This window comes from Mercenaria mercenaria, chromosome 10 (assembly GCF_021730395.1).
Source record: "Mercenaria mercenaria strain notata chromosome 10, MADL_Memer_1, whole genome shotgun sequence".
Taxonomy (NCBI): Eukaryota; Metazoa; Mollusca; class Bivalvia; order Venerida; family Veneridae; genus Mercenaria; species Mercenaria mercenaria.
Window position 1 is genome coordinate 50,127,158 of NC_069370.1, and position 27,713 is coordinate 50,154,870.

At 35.9% G+C, this 27,713-nt stretch overlaps 1 protein-coding gene across 2 annotated transcripts in view; it reads left to right on the forward strand.

Moving 5' to 3' along the window:
• The window catches only part of LOC123561612 (toll-like receptor 4), a 32,518-nt gene extending 6,640 nt beyond the window's left edge, over positions 1 to 25,878 (forward strand). The window contains exons 1-5 of one of the 2 annotated variants that reach the window (XM_053553057.1): positions 13,650 to 13,807; positions 16,716 to 21,248; positions 23,111 to 23,200; positions 24,951 to 25,052; positions 25,657 to 25,878. In XM_053553057.1, coding sequence (XP_053409032.1) covers positions 16,732 to 19,521 — 2,790 coding nt within the window. In that variant the 5' untranslated portion in view covers positions 13,650 to 13,807; positions 16,716 to 16,731 and the 3' untranslated portion in view covers positions 19,522 to 21,248; positions 23,111 to 23,200; positions 24,951 to 25,052; positions 25,657 to 25,878. Of the gene's footprint in view, positions 1 to 13,649; positions 13,808 to 16,715; positions 21,249 to 23,110; positions 23,201 to 24,950; positions 25,053 to 25,656 lie in introns of those variants that run through there. The other variant, XM_053553059.1, reaches the window with a different exon arrangement.
• The last annotated feature ends 1,835 nt before the right edge of the window (positions 25,879 to 27,713 follow it).

Sequence of the window (27,713 nt, forward strand, 5' to 3'; positions counted from 1 at the left end):
TAAAAGGGTGTTTTCAATGCAAAATAATAGTGAAATTTGAATTTTTTTTAATTTTGACCATATTTTGAATAGATGCGCCTATTCAGCAGCGATTTCTGGGATTAAAAAGCCAATATTTTGTCTCCAGAATGTCAGAAAATGCACAAAATGCATCCTTTTGGGTCTTATTCATGACGGAATGAATGATATTTCAGAATCCAAGTGAAAAATAATGCAAACGAGTGAAACTTTTACCAAAACATACAATAAAAAGGCCATAGGGCCAAAATTTAGCCCAGTAAATTGGTAGGGGGTGGCTTCTATTAAATGTCTATATTTATCTAAAATCTCGAAATTTCACAATGAAACTTGGCAATATGTTTGGTATTACATCTTTCTTGAAAACAGAAATAAAATTGTGTGATATTTGAAAAGAAACATTTCTTATAGTCGCATTTGATTAACTTCGTGCTGCTTAGTGCTTACTTAGCACTGTTTTCGCCTTGCATAAATTTCAATCATTGCAATATTTAGAATCCGTGAATTTAAAGTAGGGACCTACAGAGAAAAGGTCTACAAAAGGGACCTATATATCAAAAACAAAAAACAACGGGCAACAACTAAATGTTAACATGCATGTGTTAGTTTTATAGAATGGAGGAACGATTTAATCAATTTCAGAAAGTAAAACGTACAACACACTTAGAACTTGTTCACATAAACATTTTAATATGCCACAGAATGGATGAACATGTCATTTACACGCAAGAATATGCGTTTTACATACATGCAGTGCCGAAAGATGCAAGGTTTGTGCCACTAACGGATGGAAGGTAACACAAAGACGCATGGATGTTGCATTTAGTTTAAAACGAATAACACAAGGCAACATGCATTTGTCATTTAGCAGCATGCATGTCCTGGCGGAGATTCCCTAAAATGCAGTTGCAATGTTGCAGAACGCAAATGTAAGTAAATAACATAGCAATGTCATTTAGCAGCATGCATGTCCTGGCGGAGATTCCATTCCATAGTTGTCATCGACTGGATGTACTTATTGATCAACACTGTCTTATTCAGGTTCCCACTATTATCAGGTTCGTGTGATTTATTATGGTCTTTGGTTACATCCGTGGCACCACTTATTATTTAAAAGGATGTTCACTGAAAATCAAATGACAGAATAGCGAACAGTGCAGACTAGATCGCAAAGGCAGAATCACTTGCCACCAGTAGGCTAAAGGTTAATTATGTACCTATGCATTTTTGAAAAAAATTCTTTTCCACCTTCTTGATCTAGATCTATTTAATTACAGTAGATAGCTAATGGTGAAATGTTGTAGTGTCTCGAAATTACTCAAAAGAAGTAAATTATTTATCTAGCAAGACATGAGAAATAGTTGATTTCTCTCTATTATCGCCAACTTCAAAATGCCAACAAAAAGGAAAAGTAACACAGATATTCATCAGAGATTTTCCGTATACAACGTGAATAGACTTTTCTTTGCAATGCTTACGTTTCGTTTGACATAACTAACCGTTGTAGATTTCATAAAGATAGATATGGAACCGTGACCGCATGAGAAATGCTATGTGATATTTTCATAACTGCTGTATATCTTAAATTTAAAAGTACATGTATAAGGTCTAAGTTTACACAAAAGCTATATTAATCATATTTGATAAACATACGCACTTGTTGAAACTTGTGCTTAAACAAAAAGCCAATTGTGTAGTTTGGAAACAATTAAAAAAATGATGATAGATTTTTAAGGCTTTTTTTCCGCTTGAAATGTGACTAAATGTTCAAAGTTCTAATTGATATTATCATACGAGGTATATAAGTAATGTGTTAAAAGACCTATCTGTGTTGTTTGATGACAAATAATGAAATAAGATTGTGAAATTTTGAATATTTATTGACATTTTTATACAAGTTAATAAATAAATCATTTTGACTTTTTGTGTGTCAATCCTTATCATTAAACTAAAAATGTGTTCTGCATCAATGAACACTAAATTTCATGATTTTTGTACACATTTTTATTGCGAACATGTACAATTAGACATTACGGAAAGGGTGGTAAAGAACTTTGCAGTAAATGCATATGCACAAAAATAAAATTTGAATTAAACGCAAAGTCCGACAGATGTGTCAATATATATTCTTTAACAGCCTGGTTTGGGTGGGAAAATAAAATCCCCTTGAGTTTTCGAGTTTTTCGCCTTCATCTTTAGTATTTAATTGCTGCCAACTCTTTAGAATATAATTTAATCCTTTTACTGGAGACATGACCACAATCTACGGACAAGTCTTTTAAACTTGGATCAACATGAGTACACTTTCCTAAACACGGTGCTAACTTCATCCCAGTTTGTTGTTCTGAAATAGGAGTTTTTGAGTTTCTATTGTTTGGGACCACTCGCCGCTGAGTCCCTCAAACATTTGTATCTATGAGAGACAGAGTGACATTTACTTTAGCTGACTGCTCTCCAGATGTCCAGATCTCTCGTTTCAAAATGAGACTTGATGAACTTGTAAGTGTTACCGATGAAAGATGAGTTTTTGTTCCTCTTCATCATTTTTTCTATGAAATTGTTTTGTAGACTAAAATGTTTAGATTAGTTACCTCAGACATTCTGATTTAAGATATGGTGAATGGTATCAGCTGAAGGAAACATAGATAATATTGTTGCTTTAAAGATTCATGTTAAATTAGCCACTAGTTTCACTCTTCTTGTATTTGCCAGTAGCCCAGTCAAGTAACGAAAGGTAACATTATATACTTGAGCCGCGCTATGAGAAAACCAACATGGTGCGTTTATTAAAGGTTATAACACACTAAATAGTTGTTGTTCTTTATTCTATATAAAATTGACCTATTTCCAATGACCGCAGCACATATCAGGACCCATTTTAAATGTCTGTAACTTACATTTTCTTGAAGAATATTGTCGGTGCTAACTAAAAATCAAAAGAAAAGTGGGGGTCATGTTTGATGCAAGAAAAATAATTTCAGTCAAACACACAAACTGCAAAATCAGCTAAAGATGAGACCCCAAATTATACTGGTGGTGTATGATCTAAGTTTCCATGAAAAATTTTGTCGTGTTGCTATTTCATTATGAAAATGCTACCTACATGTCAAGCATAGATCTGTCATGTGATTTTAGCAAAAACATTGCAAAGAAAATAAGGAAAATAGCTCTACAGAGCAAAAAAAAACTGAGGACTATTTGTATCCGCCATTATGCGACTACCATTTTTTGGTGCCATTTTTCTATTTAGTGTCTGTATGCCTTTACGACCAGCATGGATCCAGACCAGCCTGCGCATCCATGCACCCATGCTGTTCGCTGTTAAGCCTATAGCAATCAGAGAAACCGTTAGCGAACAGCATGGATCTTGACCAGACTGCGCGGATACGCAGGCTGGTCTGGACCCATGCTGGTCGCAAACGCACTATGATGGTTTTCTCATGGCGCAACTCATTTTATAAACATGCAGAGGTTACGAATGCTGTCTCACCGTGTTCAGTTAGCAACGGCTACGCCGAATGTGAGGTAAATATCACGCCGAACTGGCTACAATGTCTAATATCCGAGCGAATTTTTAGATCGAAAACGAAGGATTTTCTTACAGTTGGCGTAGCGACCGTTAATGTACACACCAAGGTTACCTAATTTGTGTTTGTTTGACCCGGATTCTATAGAGAAAAACATTACCAAGTCGCTTGAAGATCAGTAAAATGTGAATAGGCCCTTCTTAATATTATTCATGAATATGAATAGATTCCAGAACGAGGCTTAGATGGGTCAGTTGTAAAATTACACTGATTCTGATAACAGAATGGCAGCTTCATTTAGTGATCGGATACTAGTTTAATTCGATATAACATTTTCTTTTGTTGAAGATTATATAAGAACCAACAGTTTCTCAGGTCGAAGTCAATTACAAAGGGATACAAATATAGTGAAGTTACATACACTGTTTAAAAGGTAAGAACAAATTTCTATTTCGTTTTGTATGATTCTAGTATACCTGTTAAACCTGATCATCAATACACATCTATTTTAACAAACTGTAATAATTGGTCATTCATACAGCTGTAAAGTGACCAGTCAATAGTTCTGATTATATGCACTGATCCATACACTGATAATTAGTGCCAGAAAATTGCACTTTATTGCTAATTGGATACACTGTTACCATGAAAAAAAATGTTAAGATTAGTCAGAACATTCTGTACCATTATTTTATATACTTCAGTGGCACAACAAGACTGCTGCAAGATTAAGGGAGATGCACATCACAACGAAAGTCAGAGAACCCTACAGAATTCAAGTAATAAATTTATAAATAGAATTATTAAAGTAATCGCTGAAATATTTGTCAAAAATAAACTCTATTGTATAGTAAGACTCACGCATAGAAAATATAATATACAGTAATAAAACTTTCTTTATTTTAGTAGAGTTTTGGTTGGAGCTGGGCCTAAGTTCATGGCGCTAAATGTGACTGTGCAATAGGTGTGAATGCATGCTGCGGGCATATCACAGATGCTGTACAGATTGCCAACATAAAATGCTCGGCATTAAAGCTTTACCAGAGGAATCGCAAAGACGTCTATGCCAAAACATTCACATTCCTCGAGACAGAAATTGCAGGTAAAAGCAGTGCAAGATATTGAAGTGAGAGGTATTCAAAGTCAAGAACCAGTTCAAGCAACGGAAGGGTATAAACTATCAGGTCTACTCTGTATAATGTATTCGGGGAACCTACAAATGGGCTGAAAAAAGTGCAACTCTAGCGCAGCAGTCCTCATTTGCTGGTTTTTACTGCCTCAACAGGACACCAAACTGTCTTGTATCCAAATTTGGACAAGTGCTTCATGGGTCAGTGCTTAGCTACAGCAAAATGCGATAATGACTTCATTATAAATGTAGTAGATGGTGTGTGTTTCCTAATTTCTTGTGGTAATTTATGCAAAATAATGATTTCAATCTAAGTCAAGAACAAGATATTAAATTAAAAGGGACTACCAGTTGAGCTATGGAGAATAAATAAACGAGGAAAAGACACGGTTTACAAAGCCAAAGTCCTCTTTGGTTAGAATTCGAGAACACCGAATAAAGCTTCCAATATTGGTCGAGTATATAAGGCGAAAAGATGATGAAGCTGCAAAGAAATAAAATTCAACAAGGCGGTAGTACAGCAGCATGAAAGTGGTATAGCTTGTGAACACAGCAGCCAAAAGGTATGCTGAAGTGTGTGAAACGTGTAACTTTTACTTGCGTGTTGTAGTGAGTTTTTGGGCACCCTGGTTAGCTGCAGTCCACGGAAGTCTATGACCCGACAGAAATCACCATTTGGGCTGTTGGAAATCAATGCCTCAAGTTACAAGTGTTTAGAGGCCCGCATGTTTAAAAAGATGTAACAGGACAATTATGCTTTAAACAGAAATCATGATTACTACTATCAAGTGTTGGCACAGTTAGCTTGTACGGGTCTAGAATGTGTGACTTTTTTGTTTGGACAGAAAGTATTCATATGGAAGCAGTTACTTACCAGGATGTCTGGATACAGTTGAAAAAAAGTAGACAAATTCTATTTCAACCATTTATTTGACAGTCAGTTCGATTTCAGCATTAACAATTGGCTTTCAAAATAGAAAGGAGACAAGCTACAGTCCAAAGCTGTTTGCCGATCCAGTAGGACAATGGAACAGGAAATCAACAGTGATACTCTTTAATTCTCTATTCATTCGTTCGATATGAATTCTAATTTGCAATTTGTTCCGTTCCTTTATTCAGTTGTGTAAATTGCCTCTTCGAACTTAAAATGTGGATATTTAAAGTTGCTTGTTTTCATTCAAAAGATTTTAATTGTAAATCCTTTGTCGGCATACTCATCTCGGGCTCGATGAGATCAGTAACCCAGACAGTCTAGGATGTTCTACATCGATATGCATCCTGTAAACAATGATGACACAATGTTATGCTCCATGAGGTGCAATCCAAGAAGCATTTAAGATGCAAGCATTTTATATGTTGAATACATTGGAATTTAGTACAAGAGAAGTGGTGTTGTGTTTAATTTCGTGCAGTCTATATAATCAGTTTGGGGTATCATCTTAAACACTGTGCATATTTGATTTATAACTCCTTGAAAGATATATGGTATTCGTCCAGAGTCAAATATAGTAGTTGCCATGTAACAATTTTCGACTCACGTTTGAATCGAGAATTAAAACGTACACTCAAATTTGTTCTAAAGCCCATCCCTCAACTACACAAAAACATAAAAATTCGTCATTAACAACATGTTCTTTTCCTTCCTGCAAGATCTAATGGTTTCTCTGCTCATAGTATTTACTCAACATATTCCTTGCTGAGGGTTCAATACCTGAAAAATTTACGAACATCATGTAAAAGAAATCTGTATAAAACTGAATCATAGTGTCATCATTGAAATCGATTAAGTTGAAGCGTTCAAGTTTCAGTTGACTTTCTAAAGCAGCACATTCTATTTTTCTGTTCAACTGATCTTTAATTTTGATATTTTCTTCTCTTGTTCTAATGAGTGGAATGCAGTCAATGTTTCTTCTCCACTCGTAGATGGTTCTGTCGACTTGTCATTGTTTCACATTTGTCTGAAAATAAAATATTGATACATGTAAGATTTTTTAACGAATTTGAAAAAAAAACTCTCATTTATATTCTGAAAGCTTAATCATGAGTACAATACAAACAGATGGATGACAAGAAAATTGTGAAGCAATATTTAATTATTTTTCATTATAGTACCTTTAGATTTAGGTCTGGAGGTGTTACTAGTGTTCTTTTAAAATTCTTCTTGTTCTGTGTCATCTGTCATTCGAAAATGCTAGGTACTGCATCCTTCTTAAGCCTCTTTTTAAGGTGTCCACCTGTATAGTCTCCTTTTTAAAGTGTTTTGACAACAACTGTTACTTGAGATCTATAAAAAGAAATCATGGATCAAGAATAAATACGGTAAAAAATTATGTTGGAAATGTAAATTTCAAAAAATACAATTACCTTTTTAGGCTATAACCTTTTAAAATTAAATCTTATTCTTTTTTTTCATTTAAATTTTATTTGACTGCAAAATTTCATTTAATGAATTAAAGATGTATAATAATAAACAATATGTCCCATACTGGAATTAGGACCCACATTCGTCTGATTTTAACACCGATTCCTTTTATTCCTTATCTTTGGAAATTTATGAAGCTATAGATTGAAATCATATCTGCCATTGAACTACACTTTGAACACAACAATGGTAATGTGCTTTTGTTAATTTTCTCATTGATGATAAAGTATTCTCACTAAGTAGCATATTGATCTGAGATAATGTATAATCTGACATTAAGCTCGTTCTGCATTGGAATGTAATATGCAATAGATTTGAGAAGGGGCTAAGTGAAATTATTTTGTATTACTACTGACTAGTTTCACCAGAGATTATCAGTTCATACATGACTTACATTCAAAGAAACTCGTAAATCATCCTTGCAATGTTCACAGTTGCAGACACATCATATGGTAGCGATATATTTTCTCCACTGTATGCACTAAAGGTTATTCAGTTTATTTGTATTCATTTATTGTCTTTAAGGTTTCGAAGTAGGCCTTGAGAAACAAAAATCAAACAACACCAAATCGTAGAAAGAAAGAGTTGTTTGACATGAAAATTGAACAGCATGTAAAACATGTTTATTACTTTACGAACCAAGTGTCAGTATACTGATATAAACTTTGAATTCCAGAGAATGACTGCCTATATGGTCCCAACTTCCGGACAGTCAAACGCCTTTAAAAACTCACCATTTTAAAGAACTGTTACACATGCTCGTTTTGATGCATTTACAATAGCGTGCGAGTGGTGAAATTTCACATAACAAGGTGGAACACCGTTTTCAGCCATTGTTTATCTTTATTTCTTTACAAATGGCATTCATTTTCAAAGGGAGACAACTTTTTCTCGACGATTACTTAAAATAATCGGAAAAAGTTGCCTCCCTTTGAAAATGAATGCCATTTGTACTTAAAATAATCGGGAAAAGTTGTCTCCCTTTGAAATTAAATACCATTTGTAAAGAAATAAAGATAAACAATTGCTGAAAACTGTGTTCCACCTTGTTATGCGAAATTTCACTACTCGCACGCTATTGCAAATGCATCAAAACGAACCTGTGTAACTGTTCTTTGAAAATGGTGAGTTTTTAAAGGCGTTTAACTGTCCGGAAGTGAAGCTCCTTTAGGCAGTCCTTTTCCGGAATTCAATGTTTATATCAGTATACTGACACTTGTTTCGTAAAGTAATATACATGTTTTACATGCTGTTCAATTTTCATGTTAAACAACTCTTTCTTTCTATGATTTGGTGTTGTTTGAATTTTGTTTCTAAAGGCCTACTTCAAAACCTTAAGGCTTAGGAGTATATCACCAAAACACAGAAATATTTTATAAACGAACAACATCGTTATCAATATTTAACCCGACCATTACATGTTCTGCCGTACTGTTCCGTACTGAAAATATTCTGAAAAAGTTGTCCCCCTTTGAAAATGAATGCCATTTGTAAAGAAATAAAAATAAACAATCGCTGAAAACTGTGTTTCACCTAGTTATGTGAAATTTCAACACTCGCACGCTATTACAAATGCATCAAAACAAACATGTGTAACAGTTCCTTGAAAATGGTGAGTTTTTAAAAGCGCTTGACTGTCTGGAAGTGGGGCCTGTTTCAACAGTTCTTTTTTCGGAATTCAATGCTTATATCAGTATACTGACACTTGTTTTGTAGAGTTATATAAGTAATATACACGCTATCATTACAAAAACAACAAAACAAGTGTCAGTATACTAAAATAAACATTGAATTCCGAAAAAAAGACTTCCTAAATGGGACCCACTTCCGGGCAGTCAAACGCCTTCAAAAACTCACCATTTTCAAAGAACTGTTACACATGTTAGTTTTGATTCATTTGCAGTCGCATGCGAGTGTTGAAATTTTACATAATTAAGTGGAACACAGTTTTCAGCAATTGTTTATTTTTATTTCTTTACAAATGGCATTCATTTTCAAAGGGGGACAACTTTTTCAGAATATTTTCAGTACGGGACAGTACGACAGAACATGTAATGGTTAAGTAAAATATTGGTAACGATGTTATTCGTATATAAAATATTTCTGTGTTTTGGTGATATACTCCTAAACCTTAACATATATTATACATGATTATTTCGTCAGTTCAGCATAAGGCTGCTCACAATATTTTTCTTATGTGTTCAGATACATTGACATGTTCTCAATTTTATGTTGTTCGTTTATCTTTGTATAATATGTCAAATCTCATGTAAACATTTTAACATGTTACATATATTTGTCATTGTAATTCTGGTGTTATCATTTGTGGTGTTCGGGGGGTGAGGGGGGAGTGGGGGTACGCAATTATATTGCTTGTGGCGGATAATGTAGCCCACCTATGTTTTCAGCAACCGATTAACAATTTTGAATGGTAATTAATTTTGCTGTAATTGCTAATCTTGTCAATTTAGACGGATTATAATTGTCCTATTTAGTTATTCGTCATTTGGAAAAATAAATGACATTTTCACATATGTTAGCTTTTGTATTTCTTTTAGAATAGTTGCAAAACAAATGAACTCACACCCTGAATGATACACACCAATTTAGAACGTTTTGAACAGAGGTATGTGAATTGGAAGGGAAGATTCAAAGGTTATTTTTCAATTCTGTAAAGTAGCTCCGATATTGGAAGGATTTCTTAACTGACTCTCATTCCGTGTGGATTCTACGGTGGCACAGAGGTGACATGCACTCCTCTTGTTTTCAATTGCACTTCTCTTTTTTATGTCATTCCCACGAGATACTAACTCGAGGGAACGACTTAGTATGTCGTGGTAACGAGTAACTAAGTCGTGGGAACGACATAAAAAAGAGAAGTGCAATTTAAAAAAAAGTATTGCATTGAAAAAAAAGAGTAGCGCAATAAAAAAAGTAGTGTAATAAAAAAAAGAATAGTGCAATAAAAAAGAAGTGCATGCTAGCTATGTCGAGGGAACGAGTTAGCTATGTCGTGGGAACGACTTACTATCTCGTTCCCATGACAAAATAAGTCGTTCCCACGACATAGCTAACTTGTTACCACGACATAGCTATCTCGTTCCCACGAGTTAGTCAGCCGATCAAATTGTTTATTATATTTATTATACCTGTGATCATCATGGACGACCGAGGAATAAACTTGGACACTGTCTGTGGTCTCAGACATGTCACCTTTAGAGTCAGTCAACCTGAACTCGACCTAGTAGGGTAGGAGTGGGTCAAACCCCAGTCGGGTGGCATGAACTGTTCCGTCGGGAATGCTCTGGCATACCGACAGCAGAGGTCTGAAAGCCCCCTGACAATATATGTGGACTCGTGTCCGGCTGTTTTTGTCACCTTCAGTCAACCTGCGGTTGGTTCTGATCACTCGTCGGCTGGTGGTAGTCATTCCATCGGAAATACTCGTGATTACCGACGGCGGAGGACAGAACGTGACCCAGACACTGTCTGTGGGTCAATTACTGGCTGCGTTTTGCCGAGTCATTCCCTCCGGACTTGACCTGGTGAGCGTTGGAGAATGTCGGATCCCTCGTCGAATGGAGTCGTTCTCTCGGGGATACTCCGGTATAGCGACGGCGGATGTCCGAAAATGGATCTGGACAATATAATATAAGGTGAAAACAATCAGCCGGAGATGGGCGTACGTATAGGTGACATTTCAGACCTCTTCCATTGCCATACCAGAGTATTCCAGACGGAACGACTCATACATGTACCAACTGACTGGGGGCCCAACCCACTCCAACTCACATTAGGTCTAGTACGGGTGGATTAACACCAAAGGCGACACAAACCAGCCGGAGATTGGCCTACATGCAGTGTCAGAGGGTATATGGGACCTCTACCGTCGGCATACCAAAGCAAGCCCTTACGGAACGGCTCATACCAACCGACTTGGGGTCCAACCCCCACCAGGTTAAGTTCGGGCAAATTGAATCTGAAACCGACAAAAACCAGCCGGATATTGTCCGACATACAGTGTCACTGGCATACCAAAAAGGCTTCAACCACTCAATAGGGAGTCCAGCCAATTAGAGTTAATGCGGATTGACTCAGAAAGCGAAACTTAGCAGCCATATCTGGGACCACAGACAGTGTCCAAGTTTGTTCCTCGGTCGTCCATGATGATCACATGTATAATAAATATAACAAACAATTTGATTGGCTGACTAACTCATGGGAACGAGATACCTATGTCGTGGTAACGAGCTAGCTATGTCGTGGGAACGACTTACTGTGCCGTGGGAACGAGATAGTAAGTCCTTCCCACGACAAAGCTAACTCGTTTCCATGAGTTAGTAAGTCGTTCCCTCGACATAGTTAGCATGCACTGCTCTTTTTTATTGCACTATTCTTTTTTATTACAGTACTTTTCTTATTGCGCTACTCCTTTTTTCAATGCAATACTTCTTTTTTAAAATTGCACTTCTCTTTTTTTTATGTCGTTCCTACGACTTAGTAACTCGTTACCACGACATACTAAGTCGTTCTCTCGGGTAAGTATCTCGTGGGAACGACATAAAAAACAGAAGTGTAATTGAAAGAAAAGAGTAGTGCATGTCACCTCTGTGCCACGGTAAGATTCCACCATGTAATAACGCTATTTAAAGCAACCGGCGCCATTACCGTAAATCGGTGATATAAATTTTAACCCTTTTAAACTCCGTCTAGATTCGAATGAAGCCAAACATTCGGCGTAGATTTATGATATTATATAATTTATCATGCAACTACTATGCAAAGTGCCTGGTATCACTTGCCTGATATTTGTACCCCCGGACAACAAAGTTGTAAGGGGGTATACTGGTTTCAGGTTGTCTGTCTGTCTGTCCGTCTGTCTGTCTGTCCGTCTGGTCGTCTGTCTGTCTGTCCGTAGACGCAATCTTGTGCGCACCATCTCTCCTTATCCCCTTGACAGAATTTAATGAAACTTCACACAAGTGATCAGTACCAACAGTAGCTGTGCATGGAGCATGTTAGGTTCTTTTAGAAAAAATTTTTGCAGAGTTATGGGACTTTGTTTTTTTGTTACTATACTATATACATAGACACAATCTTGTGTGCACCATCTCTCCTCATCCCCTTGACACAATTTAATGAAACTTCACACAAGTGATAAGTACCAACAGTAGTTGTGCATGGGGGATGTTAGGTTCTTTTAGAAAAAAATTTGGCAGAGTTATGGGACTTTGTATTTTGTAACTATACTGTATACATAGACACAATCTTGTGCGCACCATCTCTCCTCATCCCCTTGACACAATTTAATGAAACTTCACACAAGTGATCAGTAACAACAGTAGTTTTGCATGGGACGTGTTAGGTTCTTTCAGAAAAAAAATTGCAGAGTTATGGGACTTTGTGTTTTTGTTACTATACTATATACATAGACACAATCTTGTGCGCACCATCTCTACTCATCCCCTTGACACAATTTAATGAAACTTCACACAAGTGATCAGTAACAACAGTAGTTGTGCATGGGGCATGTTAGGTTCTTTCAGCGACAAAAATTGCAGAGTTATAATACTTTGTTTCTTGTTAACATACTATGTACATACAGTCTGCATATGCAATCTTGTGCGTGCCTAATCTACCAAACCCTTGCACACAATTTAATGAAACTTTACACAAGTGATCAGTACCAACCCTAGTTGTACATGGTGCATGTTACAGTCTTTTAGATAAATATTCTGCATAGTTATGGGACTTTGTTTTTGTTACTATACTGTATACATACAGTCTATATACATACAGTCCACATAATTATGCAGTCTTGTGTGTGCCAAATTGCAATGTACTGTGTCAGTGCATGCGGGGGAGGGGGGAGGGGGTACATTCATCACCTTTAGTGATAGCTCTAGATTATTTTGTTATCAGGTCATTGACCTGATATCAAAATTAAGTCCCTCCCATATTGACGGACTAGTTTTTACATCATTCCAGATTGAATTTTATTACAGAGTCCAGTTTCGATGTTGCACAACATTTTTTCTCTAGATTCTGTAATCTCAAAAAATTCGGTTCCCTCACCCCTTCCAGCCCATATCAACCTCGACCTGATAACATTGATATCAAAAGACAGTAGCCTGTTATTCTCTATATATATGGTTCCATATTTCTGCCACAAGATAGCCAAGAAGTTGTATTGAAAACTTTCCATCGAAATTTTTCTGAAAACATTTCAGCAAAAAATCATTTTTTCCAGATATTTTACCTGAAAATGTTTTAGCGCAAACTTTCGCTTTAATACTTAAAACTGCCATGCAATGTTTTGTACTAATGCTTGTTTTAATAATGTAAAGTTTGAGACTAAATCATCTGTGACGAGGAACTGGGTAACATGATTCGGTTATATGAAAACATGTGATCTCTCCAGAAGCCATGTTTCACTGTAACTTCCTGGCTATCTTGTAGCAGAAATATGCAACCATATATATTACATGATACCATACGCATCCTTCAGCAAATTTATGCTCAAGTGGGCTTAAACATTTAAGTTATGCAGTTAACATCTGTGTAAAAAGACTTTGATCGAAAGAGGAAGTAAAATTTCAAAATGTACATTAACTTGAGAATAGAAGTTGTATTCAATACTTTAGCTTTAAATCCGCCGAACTGCATGGATATATACTGTGGCTTTCATTAAATATACATTGTGTATTACAGGTAATACATTATTTTACTTTAAATATAAAGGTTGTAATATTAGAAACAATTATTCGTGTATAAAAATATTTTGATATGCACCCTTAGTTACATATAACTTCGTATAGGGCCTACAAGAAATCAGATAAACATTCGCTATAAACATTTACGTTTCTCTGAAAGAAATCAATGACAATATTCTTTTGACAATCCAGAACAGCGTTCTAAAATTTCTAGGGTAATTCAAAGAAATAAAAATACGGTTTTGCTCTGTACCCAGCATTATTGAGATTATCTTCCATTGTCGTAAATATTAACCTTTAGCCTGCTGGCGGCAAGTGATTCTGCCTTTGCGACCAGTGCATACCAAGAGTTCGCTGTTCAGTCTGTAAATTTTCAATGAACACCCCTTTGATAAACAAGTGGTACTGCCCAAACTGAATGATGGACCAGTCCATTTCAGAAATTTAGTAGGGTAAAGGTTTATACGTGACCGTTTTGTCTGCACATCTGTCCTCACACGTTATAAACATTCCGGAACACTCCTCTTTGTCACTCCATTGACACTTTAAGTGTGTACGCAATGTTCGAAAAAGTCGAAGGAAATGTCCAATGTTATTTTAACAGCATTAAATTCTATTAACCCTTAACCCGCTAATTTCTATAATAAACATGTCCATCTTTTAATTTGGACAGTACCATTGACTGACTGAAAATGTGCTTACCAAAAAGACATTAACTGTATGGCGAACAGTGCAGATCTTGATCAGACTGCACGGATGTGCAGGCTGAGCATGATCTACCTGGTCGCAAAGGCATAATCAATCGTGCCCAGCATGATAAGGGGAGCCAAAGTGTGAACATATACGGCTGATAAAGATATTATAGCAACGGCGAAATCTGAAAATTAAAAAAAAAGACATGATTTATATACAACTTTTTATAAAAGTTATGACAGTATATTATATGAGCAGATGTAAAAATACATTTTGTATGTCAAACAGGCATGCATAACCTCTGTCATTGTCATTTTATCCAAGACTCTGATAGCTGTGTTTTATTCTTTTCTTTTCAATCGATCAGATATAAATAGCGAAGGCCTACATCTAAGTTATTTTTAAACTATAATATTTAACTTTTACACACACGTTTAATGTGTTCGATTTATCTACTTTATATGACTTATGGTTGACATACGGGTTAGATAAATCACATTAAGGCGACCTTTATTCGTACATTCTATTAAAGATCTTTTTATGGAACGAAAAACCTATTAGATGTTTAATAATTGCTTCCTTTAGAAATGCATGTTTTGTTGCTTTTTGTAAACTTTGTATTTACCCCTTTTAAGATGAAGTTTTTACGGAAGCATGGAGGGGACATCGGATTTTTTTTATTTTAATTTATGTCGTGGCCACGAGTTATAACTAAGAAAAATCGAAAAACAAAAAATGTTATCTCGTTGCCACGAGATATAACTAAGAAAAAAAAAACAACAATTTCTTAATTCGTGGCCACGAAATAAAACTAAGAAAAACAAAACAAAAAAAAAAAAAACAAACAAAAAAAAAAAAAAAACGATTTTATTGCGAATTCGTGGCCACGAAATATTACTCAGAATAAAACAATAAACGATTTTTTTGCTAATACGTGGCCACGAAATATAACTAAGAAAAAAACAAAAAACGATATTTTGCTAATTCGTGGCCACGGAATATAACTAAGAAAAAAACAAAAAACGATATTTTGCTAATTCGTGGCCACGAAATATAACTAAGAAAAAAACAACAAAAAAATCTATTTTTGCTTATTCGTGGACATGAAATATAACTAAGAAAAAAAACGAAAAACGATTTTTGCTAATTCGTAGCGCGAGAATCTCTCTGTTAACACACGTTTTCGCTCCTGTTAAAACACCCAAGAAAAGTGAGAAGAACAGTAGTTTAATGCTAGAAAAAAAGTCTGCGACCTCGTTAAATTATTACGCCCAACGTATAACCGCCCATCGTGTATCAATAGTGTTAAAAGACGGTTTTGCTATAAATTATTTTAAATCAAACATCAGGAGTTCATTGAAAGTCTTAATATATTATATTTACATCTTTTGACGCTTGTTCATTGATTCTTTCCTAATGGACCCCATGATTTCAGTTTGTTTTGCGCAGCAAGGCTCTCGTGCCCTGGGCACCGGTGCACAGTAAATACGCTGCTAGGTATCATTTATGGATTGACATTTATTATAATAGTAGCTTGATCTGGGATGCTGTATTCTACCATAAAACTGCTGTTCTTGTCACTTTTCGGGGGTGTTTTAACAGGAGAGAAAACGTATGTTAACGTAGAGATTCTCGCGCTCACGTGCTGTTATATCACTTTTTTTATATATATATATATAGGCCTATATACGCGTTCCTTAGCAAAGCGTAAACGGCATTTGGCCCCAAAACGGATAATTCAAAACGAAATGACGTCAACGTAAAAAAAACCCCAGACATTCCCGCGCATTTCGTGGAAATTTAATGAAGTTGAGACACATTGTATCCATTGATCAGTTTTTACGCGTTTTATGCTAGAATAGCGTTAGCGCATGTTCATTTCGTGTTATAACATTTGCAGAATCCCTCGGGTTACGTTGGTACTCTCGCCCTAACGGGCTCGGGCACCAACCAATCCCTTGGGATTCTGCAGATGTTATAACACGAAAAAACATGCGTTATCCCTACATTCAAGGCGACTTGAGTGGATTTTTGACAGATTGGATCTAACGGGGCGCAAGCGCCGAATGTGATCCGACCTTGAAAAATCAACGAGAGTCGAATACAAAATCCCAGAACTACTGCTATAATGACCCTTTTATTATGTACCTCCACCTTTTTGTTTTATCTAGGTACATAATAAATATTTATCTGCCATGCTTTTATTTCAACAGGACAAAACCGGGCAAAATGTTTACGTTTGTAAAGTTACTACTGATCTACACTGTCATTCACAGAACAGAATCTATTCCAACAGAGATCATTCAAGCCATGGATGATGTGTTATATGAGATTTCCGACTATCAATATTTCCTTTCATTGCCTGAACAAGCAACATATACAATGAACAATGGACAACCACACCCTTGTAGCTGGTTACCGGCTTGTATTTGTAGGAACGAATCTGAGTACACAAATGGTACATACATGACAATGGTCAACTGCACACAAAGCGGGCTAAGTGAAGTTCCAGAGACCATTCCTAGTACAACAACTGTTCTCACACTGGATGGTAACTCGATACAAAATATCAAACCGGGAGCCTTCAAGAACTTAGTCTATCTAAAATATCTCGATCTTTCAGATAATTTTGTGGACACACTGAGCGAAGGTCTGTTTGAAGGACTCGAAAATCTTAGGACACTTGAATTAAGTGGGAACAACATCCGGTACAATACATCTTCACTACCTGATTCAGTTTTCAAACCGCTAAAAAAACTTGTACGCTTAAACCTGCACCAGAAATTGAACAGCGTTGATGAAAATGAAAAGTATCCGGCAAAGGCATTGTTGGAACTTAAACACTTGGAACAACTTTTGATCGACGGTATAGAAACTGAAAATATAGCTACCACTTTTTCATTTATGACGAATTTAACGACACTTGACTTGAGTAGTGAATATGGTAGATGCAGTTTGAAAAAAATAACGGCCAACATGTTTAAGGGTTTAAATAATATCACTGATTTAAAAATCAGTAACTGTAGCCTAAACTATATTGAGAACGGAAGTTTTTCTGGAATGGAAAGTTTAACCAACCTCGACTTGTCATACAACGAGAAACTGCATTTCAAAAGCTTGGCTAATATAACATATGGCTTACAAGGAAAGAACATTACAGAACTGAAACTGGTGAAAATACACGAAACTTACGGGGACTGTACTCGAATAGAAGCTGACCATCTTGCCTATTTTAAAGATGTACAAGTAGATAATGTATATCTAGACAATAATCGCCTAGCTTACGTGAGCGAGGACGCCGTGCAGTATATCCCTAGAAGCATACACAAACTTTCTGTAACAAATAACATGCTTCTAGCTGGCGAATATATACACGAAATGTTCAAACAGGCGGTGTTTCGGAACCTGAAGTACCTCACCATGGCTGAGCAAACAATGAAATTTGACGCTCTCAAGTTCTTTAATAACAAAACAAGACACATGTTGAAATCTATAGCTAGTACATCCAATTACTCAGTAAATTTAGGACAAGCAGTGCGTAAAGACAAAGAAAATTTCAGATATGAAAAAGAACATCAAACTGATGCACCATCTACCATGTTAGACAAAGATTCTCTTCCATTTTGTGGCAACTGTTATTTACAAGGAATAAGTTATGACATAATATTATATATTCCCAAAGACTTAAAGGATTTAGATTTCAGCGGATTACAAATTAGAAACGAGCTGAAAAATATTTGCATTTGTGAACATAACTCACTAGAGAGACTCAATTTAGAAAGGAATGTATTCTGGAGTTGGCAAGGACCCATTGGCGGACTTTCCAATTTGTTGAGCCTCAATCTTGCCTGGAATTCTTGCGACAACTTGTCACATGATGTCTTTGATCAGATGACAAGTTTGATACAGCTTAATTTGACACGAAATTTCATTGAACGCTTCTTAAGAGAAGATACAGAAGGGCGTATTTTTAAATATTTGAAAAATCTCCGTTCTTTAGTGTTAATTGACAATAAAATTACATCTCTTCCGCGGAAATTGTTTCAAGGTTTAACATCGTTATCGGTCCTTGACCTCTCTTACAATTTTCTAACGCAAATAAACGTGGAATTTGGACATACAAGTCCACTACGATTCTTAGACCTTAGCAACAACCTCTTAAACAACATTGGATCAAACATAATTGAAAAATTTGATTACGACAGAAAAATGAAATTCTATTCACCGTATTGTTACCTTGACCTTTCAAACAATAATCTTTCATGTGTCTGCAAGGACATCGATTTTGTTGCATGGGTTTCACGCACAAACGTTAATTTACGAGGTTTAAATGATTATACGTGTACGTACAAAAATGGTAAGTTAAAAAGGTTGGCTTTAGCATCCGAGTTACATCAGGAATTGCTGAAGGACTGTGCAGATTATACAGCGGTGATTGTATGCTCGTGTTTGGGGATTATTGTATTCCTAAATGTTTCTCTTGGTGGTATTATATACCGATACAGATGGGATATGAGGTATTTCTATTATTCCATTAAACTGAAAATGAATGGAAATAAACTATCGATCAGTCAGAGGGAAGAGAAAAAATACAAGTATGGTGCATTCATCTCATATGCAAATGAAAATGCTTTATTTGTAAAGAATGCCTTAGTTCCTGAACTTGAAGACACACGCCAACTTCCGCTTTTGGTGCATGATCGAGATTTCGAGTTAGGCGAGTATGTCTATGACAACATCATGCAAGCAATAAAATCCTCACGTAAGACGCTGATTTTAATGAGTAAAAACTTTCTAAAGAGCGAATGGTGTATATTTGAAATGAATATGGCAAGACTGGAAGGAATAAAGACCGGAAGAAATGTCGTCTGCTTAGTAATGTTGGAAGAAGTACCTCTTTCCGGGTTGCCCTTGGAAATATTAGATATTATACGAGAACAGACCTATCTTGAACTACCAACAGACATACAGCACTCGGATATGTTTTGGGATAGAGTTCATGGTGCTTTGATAAACTAAGATAAGATAAGACAAGATAACATAAGATAAGATCTGCGTCTAGCGAATTTTCCGTCTAGCCAAAAATGGCCTGACCTAGACATTCTTGTCAAATCAGTGGCTGTTATAAATGTAATGTTATATATATGTACATTTTAGCATGCTTTGTTCCTGGTACTGATTTGTGAAGAAAGAAAGTCCTTGGACAGGAACATTATGTCTGTCTCACAGATTGTACTTTTATTTTCAATCGCAATGCTTAAGAAGTCAGTTTTTGTGTAGCATATGTTGATATTTAATCAATACCAGTCAAGACATGGATTTTAATTTGACTAAATGACAACCATAATTCTTTCAAACTGGTACTTTCCACGCTAACTAAAGCCGCTCTACCCACGGCAATAACTAACCATATGATTTATTTACGTTAACAAGTGAAATACTAACAATCCGTTTCACCACAATGTAGGCTTTCGTGATAGGGTTTTTCACTCAGATAGGCCATGTGAGCGGCTCTGAACCATATGAAAATTATTTCCAATTTGTTTTCTTTACAATCATACCATGAGCATAGAGACATAAGTCAGTATTGTGATTTCCCGGCTTCGTATTTGATTTACTGTCGTTCGTACTTCAGCAAACAAGTACCTTTGTAATAATATAGTTTAAAAGAGTTTATTCACAATTATTTGAATGTGACAGTCAAAGATTTGCGAGTCGAGACTTTATACTTTTTGAAAGTTTATTTAACAAATCAGTAATATACTGTTGTCAAATTATTTATATGGACCCATGATATAACTAAAAAAATGGTTTAAACATAAATTCAAAGTATATTTACTTTTGGAACTAACAAGAATATGTAAAAGTTAGGAGTAACCGCAGTTGTGTTAACATTGACATACAGTTACGTATTAGAAACAAAAAAATGACTGACTGCCTGCCTTCCCGACCCCCCCCCCCCCCCCCCCCCCCCCCCACACACACCAAATTTGAAAAGAAAATCATGGAACATCGGGTATTTCGTAGCACAAAGGCCGAGGTGATCAAATTGTCACAACCCCAAGCATCTGTGGATTTCCTTTTAAAATGTACTCATACCAAGTCTCTGTCGCTAAAGTACAAAACTATCATTGACTTTGCTTGAAATAAAACTCTATTATTTAAATCTTTAAAGTAAAGTTATAATGTAACGCACGCACGTACGCTTTATAAAACAAAATGTAATATCAATCCTACACCATTGTATCTTAAAATAATGTAAGGTCATAACGACCGCAAGTTTAAGTTGATGTTGATCAAAATTATACTTCCTCATTGATGTGTTTAAATAAGTCGGATGTTATTATAGTGACAATTAAATAAATATAATGGGCGCATTCCATTCATCATTCCGGAATAAGTTTATGATGCTCTGACAGAATGTACCGCTCCTTAACAAAAATGGCGTATATATTATGACTTTCTGTGATGATGGTAAAAAATGACATTGTCACTCCTATTTTATTAGGAATGCCCTTTGTATGCATACAAAATCTTATACTTTTAAACATGCGATCCAAAACTAGAAGAAAACTTGGAAAAAGAGAAGATGTAATGATCATCATGATGTGTGTAGGTTAACTGGTTGTCATAAATTGTGTCTGTGTGCACGTGCATGGCGTGCCGTTATGTGTGTTTTGCGCGCGCGTGTTTGTGAGGATATTATGAGTATGCTGATTAAAGATAAGGTTTACCAGTTCAAGTATGTGAGTGTATTGTTATGTATATTGGTTCTTATTTTTATGGCTGAATTCTTTTCAATTTTACATCAAGAAATGAAATATGGTATATGTTTTGTAAAGTTTAGGTTAGATGAGATACTTTTCTAAGATGGTTGTGAAGGTAACGTATGAATGAAATAATGACTTACTGACTTAGCATCTAAACGATACTGCTTGGTGCTTTGTATGGTGTTCCGTTTTACTTGTGTGTTTATATTTGACTCTTTTGAACTGGTATAATTATTTGTTGTTTTTTTTTCTGAGATTATTTTGTTACAGATTGGTCACAAAATGTATAGAATGCACTGCCAATAGTTCTGTTTTAAGCATGGTGATGTTTATTTACCCAGTTTATATTTTCAGTCGTCTTCACTGCACACTTGCCTAGTTTTGTTTCTAGCTGAATACTTGTTATATTTCAAAATAAAGTTGTACAGATATTTTTGTTGTTTTTCAACTGTCCAATGTTGTTGTTTTTTCGTGAACGTTTTGACATGCTTGTGTGGTCACATTCCATCAGCATAGTATTTTTATTCTTTGAATATTGCTACTGCTGCTATTTCTTTTGCCCACTTCACATCAATTTAATGTTTGTCTTTTATCCTGTTTCGTTGAGCATTAGATTTTCTTATTGCCCTGTTCTCAGAAATATTACTAATTCAATGATATGCGTATATGAATCTTCACTGGGATTTATAGATACCTAGATGTGCATTTTTGCAGTTTTAAGCCCAGCAAGCTCTGCTCGCCGACCAAAAAGCCTGCCTACCTTGGCCATTAACTTAACAGTAGTTTTGCAACTTTCCGTATTCCAAGCGCAAGCTCAATACGCATTAGAACTACATTTTCGTTGCATGACAGAGTCAGTAGCTTTGAGACTACTTTAGAGACATACTTGTATATGGTGAGACATTTTGTTACATATATTTTTGATACCGTTCTAGCTAGAAAGGAGTCACCTCATGGAGTGGAAGAGTCAGTCGCTATATTAGCTGTGTATCAGGTTTAATTCTAGATACTTTCTACTCTGACTGGCATATTGTCCTCTAAGAACGTTAGTGTCGCTCGGGAATTGAACTTATGACCGGTCGATCCAGTCTTGTGCTCAGCCAAAAGAGTTAACGACTGATTCTTCTTGGGACAGGTATGATATATACAACACAATAATGAACAGGAAACGTGTATTTTATTCCGCAACAATCTTACTTTCTCGTGTTTTGAAAGCAAATACAGTTACTCTCTATTATGGGACTAAGTTGACCGAGTTTGTACGATCTCATATCTTATCATACTGAAATTTTCTAAATGTGTTCATTTAGTACATGAACATCTTCGTGTATAGATAAGTATCAATGCTCACAAGATTTCCAACGATGAGAAGCTCTGTAGCAGTACTTTGTCTTCTGGTAAGATGCTTCTTATAAACTGCTGAGAAACTATTAGTTTTCGTTGGGGACTAATTTTCGTGGATTTTATGGATAATGCACAAAATTACGTTCCAATTAACAATTAACATTCATGTTCATTTTATCTTCAACAGTTGAAATCAAACGAAAGGGTTTTTTTTTTTGCCACGAAAATTCATGCCCACGAAATAAAATGATTTCAGGAACGTTCTTTTGTCTTTGTATCAGAAGAGATTGACTCAGTGTTGATGACGTAAACATGTTAATTGAAAATGTCAAGATGGAGAATAATATCTCTATTGTCTAGGATTACGGTAAAAATGACATTCAATAAGACAGAACAGAGAGTTTTAGAAAATTTATACTGCGTATTTTCCACCCTTAATATTTCACTGAAAGCACCATCTGACTTTTCTTAAAGCTTGTTTTCTTTTGTTTCAGAGTGCGTATTTCGCGTGTCATGTTTTCTGTGCCAACCATCACCCACATCAAGTGAGCGATTCTATGCACTTCTACTATGATCCGACAATGGTGAATATTTTTCATTAGCTGTTATCGCCTGCTTGAGTCGGGGCCTCCGTAACAAAGTGCTCTTCAGCGATGTAGGTTTCGAGCTGGCTTTCAAGAGGTCGGTGGTTCTTCTCGTGCTTACCTATGCCTGAAACAATGCCCGGCGGTATACAATATAGCTAGAATCTTCCTCCACCGCTAAAAGCTAGAAAAGTCTATATATAGATATAAATCGTGTCGGTGTTACTCTAAACTCGTCATACTTGGTTTTATGTTAAAAGGTGACATGATGTCATCTATCAGAGCATTAACAGGTTGAGAAATGATGTAATGCAGTTCTGATGAATTTTATGCTTACTTCATTTTTTATATGTGGGTGAGGGTGGGAATGGGCAAGGTTAATTTGATTTTTGTATTTATCATGCAGAAGCTTGCGTGACTAGCAGGGTACAGCACTTTTTTCATTATTAGATCTAAACAAGGTTCCCATAGTTTCAAAATTTTGTTATGTTGTCTTCCATTATAAGTTTTAGATGGTTCGGGAAAAATTAACTTCATCTGATTCCTATAAAACTTACATGATGTTATAATGTTTTTGTGCACTTAAAAAGTACAACTTTGCTTCAAAATAGATATCACTTAATATATTTAAGAAAAACTTACAATTCATCTACAAAGACCTGTAGAACATGTAAGATCTATTAACTACTAACGATTTTTCCATTATAACGAGAGCGTATACGCTAAAGAATGTTATTGATTTAGTGACTCATTACTGTAGAATAAATAATAAAGCATATGCTTACAATATTTTTATATCTTGCAAAAATACGAGAATAAAGAAAAGGGGATTACAAACAATTTGGATGAGGAAATAAAGTCTAGCGACTTCCAATCTAAAATAAATGGTGGAAGTTTCGAATCTTTTGTACAGATGAAACCTTTGTTTAACAAGCTTCTATCTGTACCTGGTTTCACTTCCTGTTTCGATGGCATGATAACGCCTTATTTTAGAACGAATAGTGTGCGGCGATAATCTGAAAGTCATATTGAAAACACTTCTATCATATCCAACATTATGTTCCACCATTCGCGTGTTGAATTACACATACACGCAAAGAGAACATTTTCCATTAAGTGATTTTGTGAAGTTTCGACTTTATGTGCCTGTTGGAGCTATATGCAAATGGTACCCTTTTAAACCTCAAACTCGTGCTGAAAACACGAAGGTATGATGCAAGACATCTATAAGACGACAGAAAGAAAATATCAGTACAGTATGTCATTGGAATGGTGTAGCACTTTTCCTCTACATGACCATGCCTTGTGTGTGTGTTTGTGTGTTTGGGTGTGTGCGTGTGTGTTGTTCCAATTTTAGTGTATGTACTGCCGAAGCCAGTACGGCTCCACGCCGGTATGTATCTTGTGACACCCGCATTATACATGATTCACATGAAACTTCTATGGCATTGTGCGTCAATATAGCTGACATGTCGCTGGTTCATTCATGGTTGCAACAAGGTAACAAATACATATGACATTTAGAGTCAGTGTTGCTGTTTTTTCTTTCTTTTAATTCGGATGTTTTAGTTTAATCTGTCTGTATGTACTACGAATTAACTAGGTGATGTGAGACGTGAGACTTCCTCATATGTACAGACTCAGTCAAGCCGAGTCTGCTTTCATATTGCTTGATTGAACTATATACTCCAAAAGGATTTTCTAAATATTAATAGATTTTATAATTGAACGTATGATGGTATTTTTTCAGCACCACTTCATTGCTGCAACATCAAACACGTGTTTCATGGTTTACTTGACACATTTAGAACAAGACCATGTGCACACTACTCAGGGAATAGAAGATTTAGAGGTACTTTATTTTCATTTACGTGTTTTGAATAGACCACAATTTAACATTTGAATGAATTTTATTTACTTTTTTAAGTGCAAACTTCCTGACTAAATTTCATTCTTTATCTATAAATCTAATCTGTCGGTTAGAATTCTTTATGTGACACTACAAAATGCGCCACTGTTTTACAATCAGTTTGAAGGCCGTTTTGTATATAATATCGTACTGAAACGAAACAGCACTGAGAAAGTTAGAATGCAATATAATTTGTGGGCTATTTCACATATACACCGAAACTGAACTGAAAAGTAAAACGAAACCGAAAAGAAAATACTTCGAATTAAGCATTTAGAATTTATTCCGTAAACACTTCGGGACGACTTTTTCTCTGCTAACGTTTTTGACCAAAATAATTCGGATTAATATTCAGCGTATATATATACGAAAGCCCTAGTCAGTTCCGAACTGAAGAAAAACCGGCATCGTTTGGAAGCTATTTCGGTCTGCCGGATATGTGTGAAAGGGTCGACACAAATAAAAATCAATAAAAAGCATGTGTGTACACTCAGATATGTTCATACTAACCTTTGAATAAACTTGTGTGTATATTTTCTCATTTTAGCTGAAGATGATGAGAGAGTGGCTTGGTAAACTTAATGAGGTCAAAGTTTATCACGATGACACCCATCTTCCACAAAACATCAAACACTGGTGCTCAAACAAAGATATTTTCCTTCTTGAAAGAAATATGACTGTGTCAGGCACGCAGATCTCACCGCTGGCTTCAACCATGCCATGAGGACAGCAATTGTAAAAACTATTTGCGATAAAAAAGATGTTTATATGTTGTTTGTTTTCTTTTTAATTCGCCTGTGTTCAAAGTGTTTAAGCGTGAGCAGTAACCGTCGCTCAATGCTCATCCGCCCCCGTGAACAAGTCTCCTGTTAACAAATTGTGGGTCTTATTTCTGGAGTAATCTTCGTGAAACTTACAAAAAATATATATGACCACAAGATTTTGGTAAGGATCATTAATCTGTAGTGTGAGAGTTATATACATTGTCAGTCTTTCTCTAGAATCTTATATTGATGCAACAGATCAAATTGCATGAAGATCCATCCAGTGGTTCACCGTATTTTATTTTAAAGTTTTTGCGGCCCCTAAAACGGACCGATTGTCGCAATTTTAACAAATCTGGAAGATGATCTTATATTCACGCGACAGACCAAAATCATGAGAATAAGTTGTTTAAAGTTGTTTTTCTACTTGTATCCCTGTCGGTCCCAAGAAGGGTCAAGTTGAATCATTTAAACAGACTTGACCGAGGTCCATGTCAGGATGCTAGGCACCGAGTTTGGTATAATTCAGACTAGAAGTTTCAGAGGATAATACGTTTAGGTAAAAATGTTGACGCCGCAGGGCACCTGACGAAGGGCAATGGACGACAGACATCGGACCATTCACCAAAACAAATACCTGAAGATACGACAAAAGAAGGGCGAAAACACGAAGCTAAAATAATACCCGCCGACACGAAAAGTGATTAATACAAAAGTTCGTGTGTTCGCCTCTGAAATTTCGTTATTTTGCCTTCAATATTTCGTTACTTCGTGTATTCGCCTCGAAAGTCGAAAGGCACACGATAAATAAGCATTATGTCGACCTTTCGTGTTTTCGTTACTTCGACATTTCGCCTCGCCGGCACAAACACACGAAATGGCAGAAATCAGCCACCATACTATGGAAATAGTTAAACATCAGTTATAAATATCTGCACCGAGTGATAGCGGCAAATGAACTTAACGCCAAGATAAAAACTTGCCATATCAACTTGTGATTTCGCAGTATTTATTCCGGGCATGCATATTCATACATAAAGTTTGGGTAGAGCTTAAGAAATCATTTATGAACGAAACCTTCCCCTTTAAAATTGAGCTGGGCTTCTATCACTTTCTTAATAGCAAAATGACGCGAAAACATTTATACATTGTGCTTTTAGTAATGAAAGACTACATTAATAGTAAGACATGTATATACATCAGTTTCAATTCACTCATAAAATACCTGAATAGAACTGAACATGACTACAACACGACAAATTAGGGGAAAACATTGTCAGAAATCCTATCTTTGGGAGAATTTATCAGCAGATTCCACTAAGGTTATCTCCACCTGGCAAACAATACAACTGCTAAAGCAAATGATTCCTATAAAACAGAGATGTAAAAAAATTCACTTTAAGGTCAAATAATAACCTTGTTAGACTAATGTTAGACCACAAGTAGAATACTAATCAACGGTTTGGCATTATTGTCAGAAATGTTTGAATTTAGTATGTTGAAAATCAGCCACCAGCGTGGGAGAAGAGGGTAGGGGGATACGCAAAAAATCCACGCACCATCCCCGGATATATTCCCACTGCTCACTTTTTCTCTCCATTTTTTTTGCAGTTTTTATTCAGCAAAATCGAAGGGGGAACTTTGTTCGCCTTGGTCGAATTAAGCGGAGGGTAGGGGTGTTCGGGTGGATTTTACAGATTTTGGGATGCTAAGAAGTTATTTACATGCATGTTTTCAAAGAAAACAATGCAAAAAAACTTATATAACATTGCATGTAACTGGAAAGAAAACGTACGTGAACTAGTAGTAGTAGTATTCCGAGATTGCTATTACTCCTTGC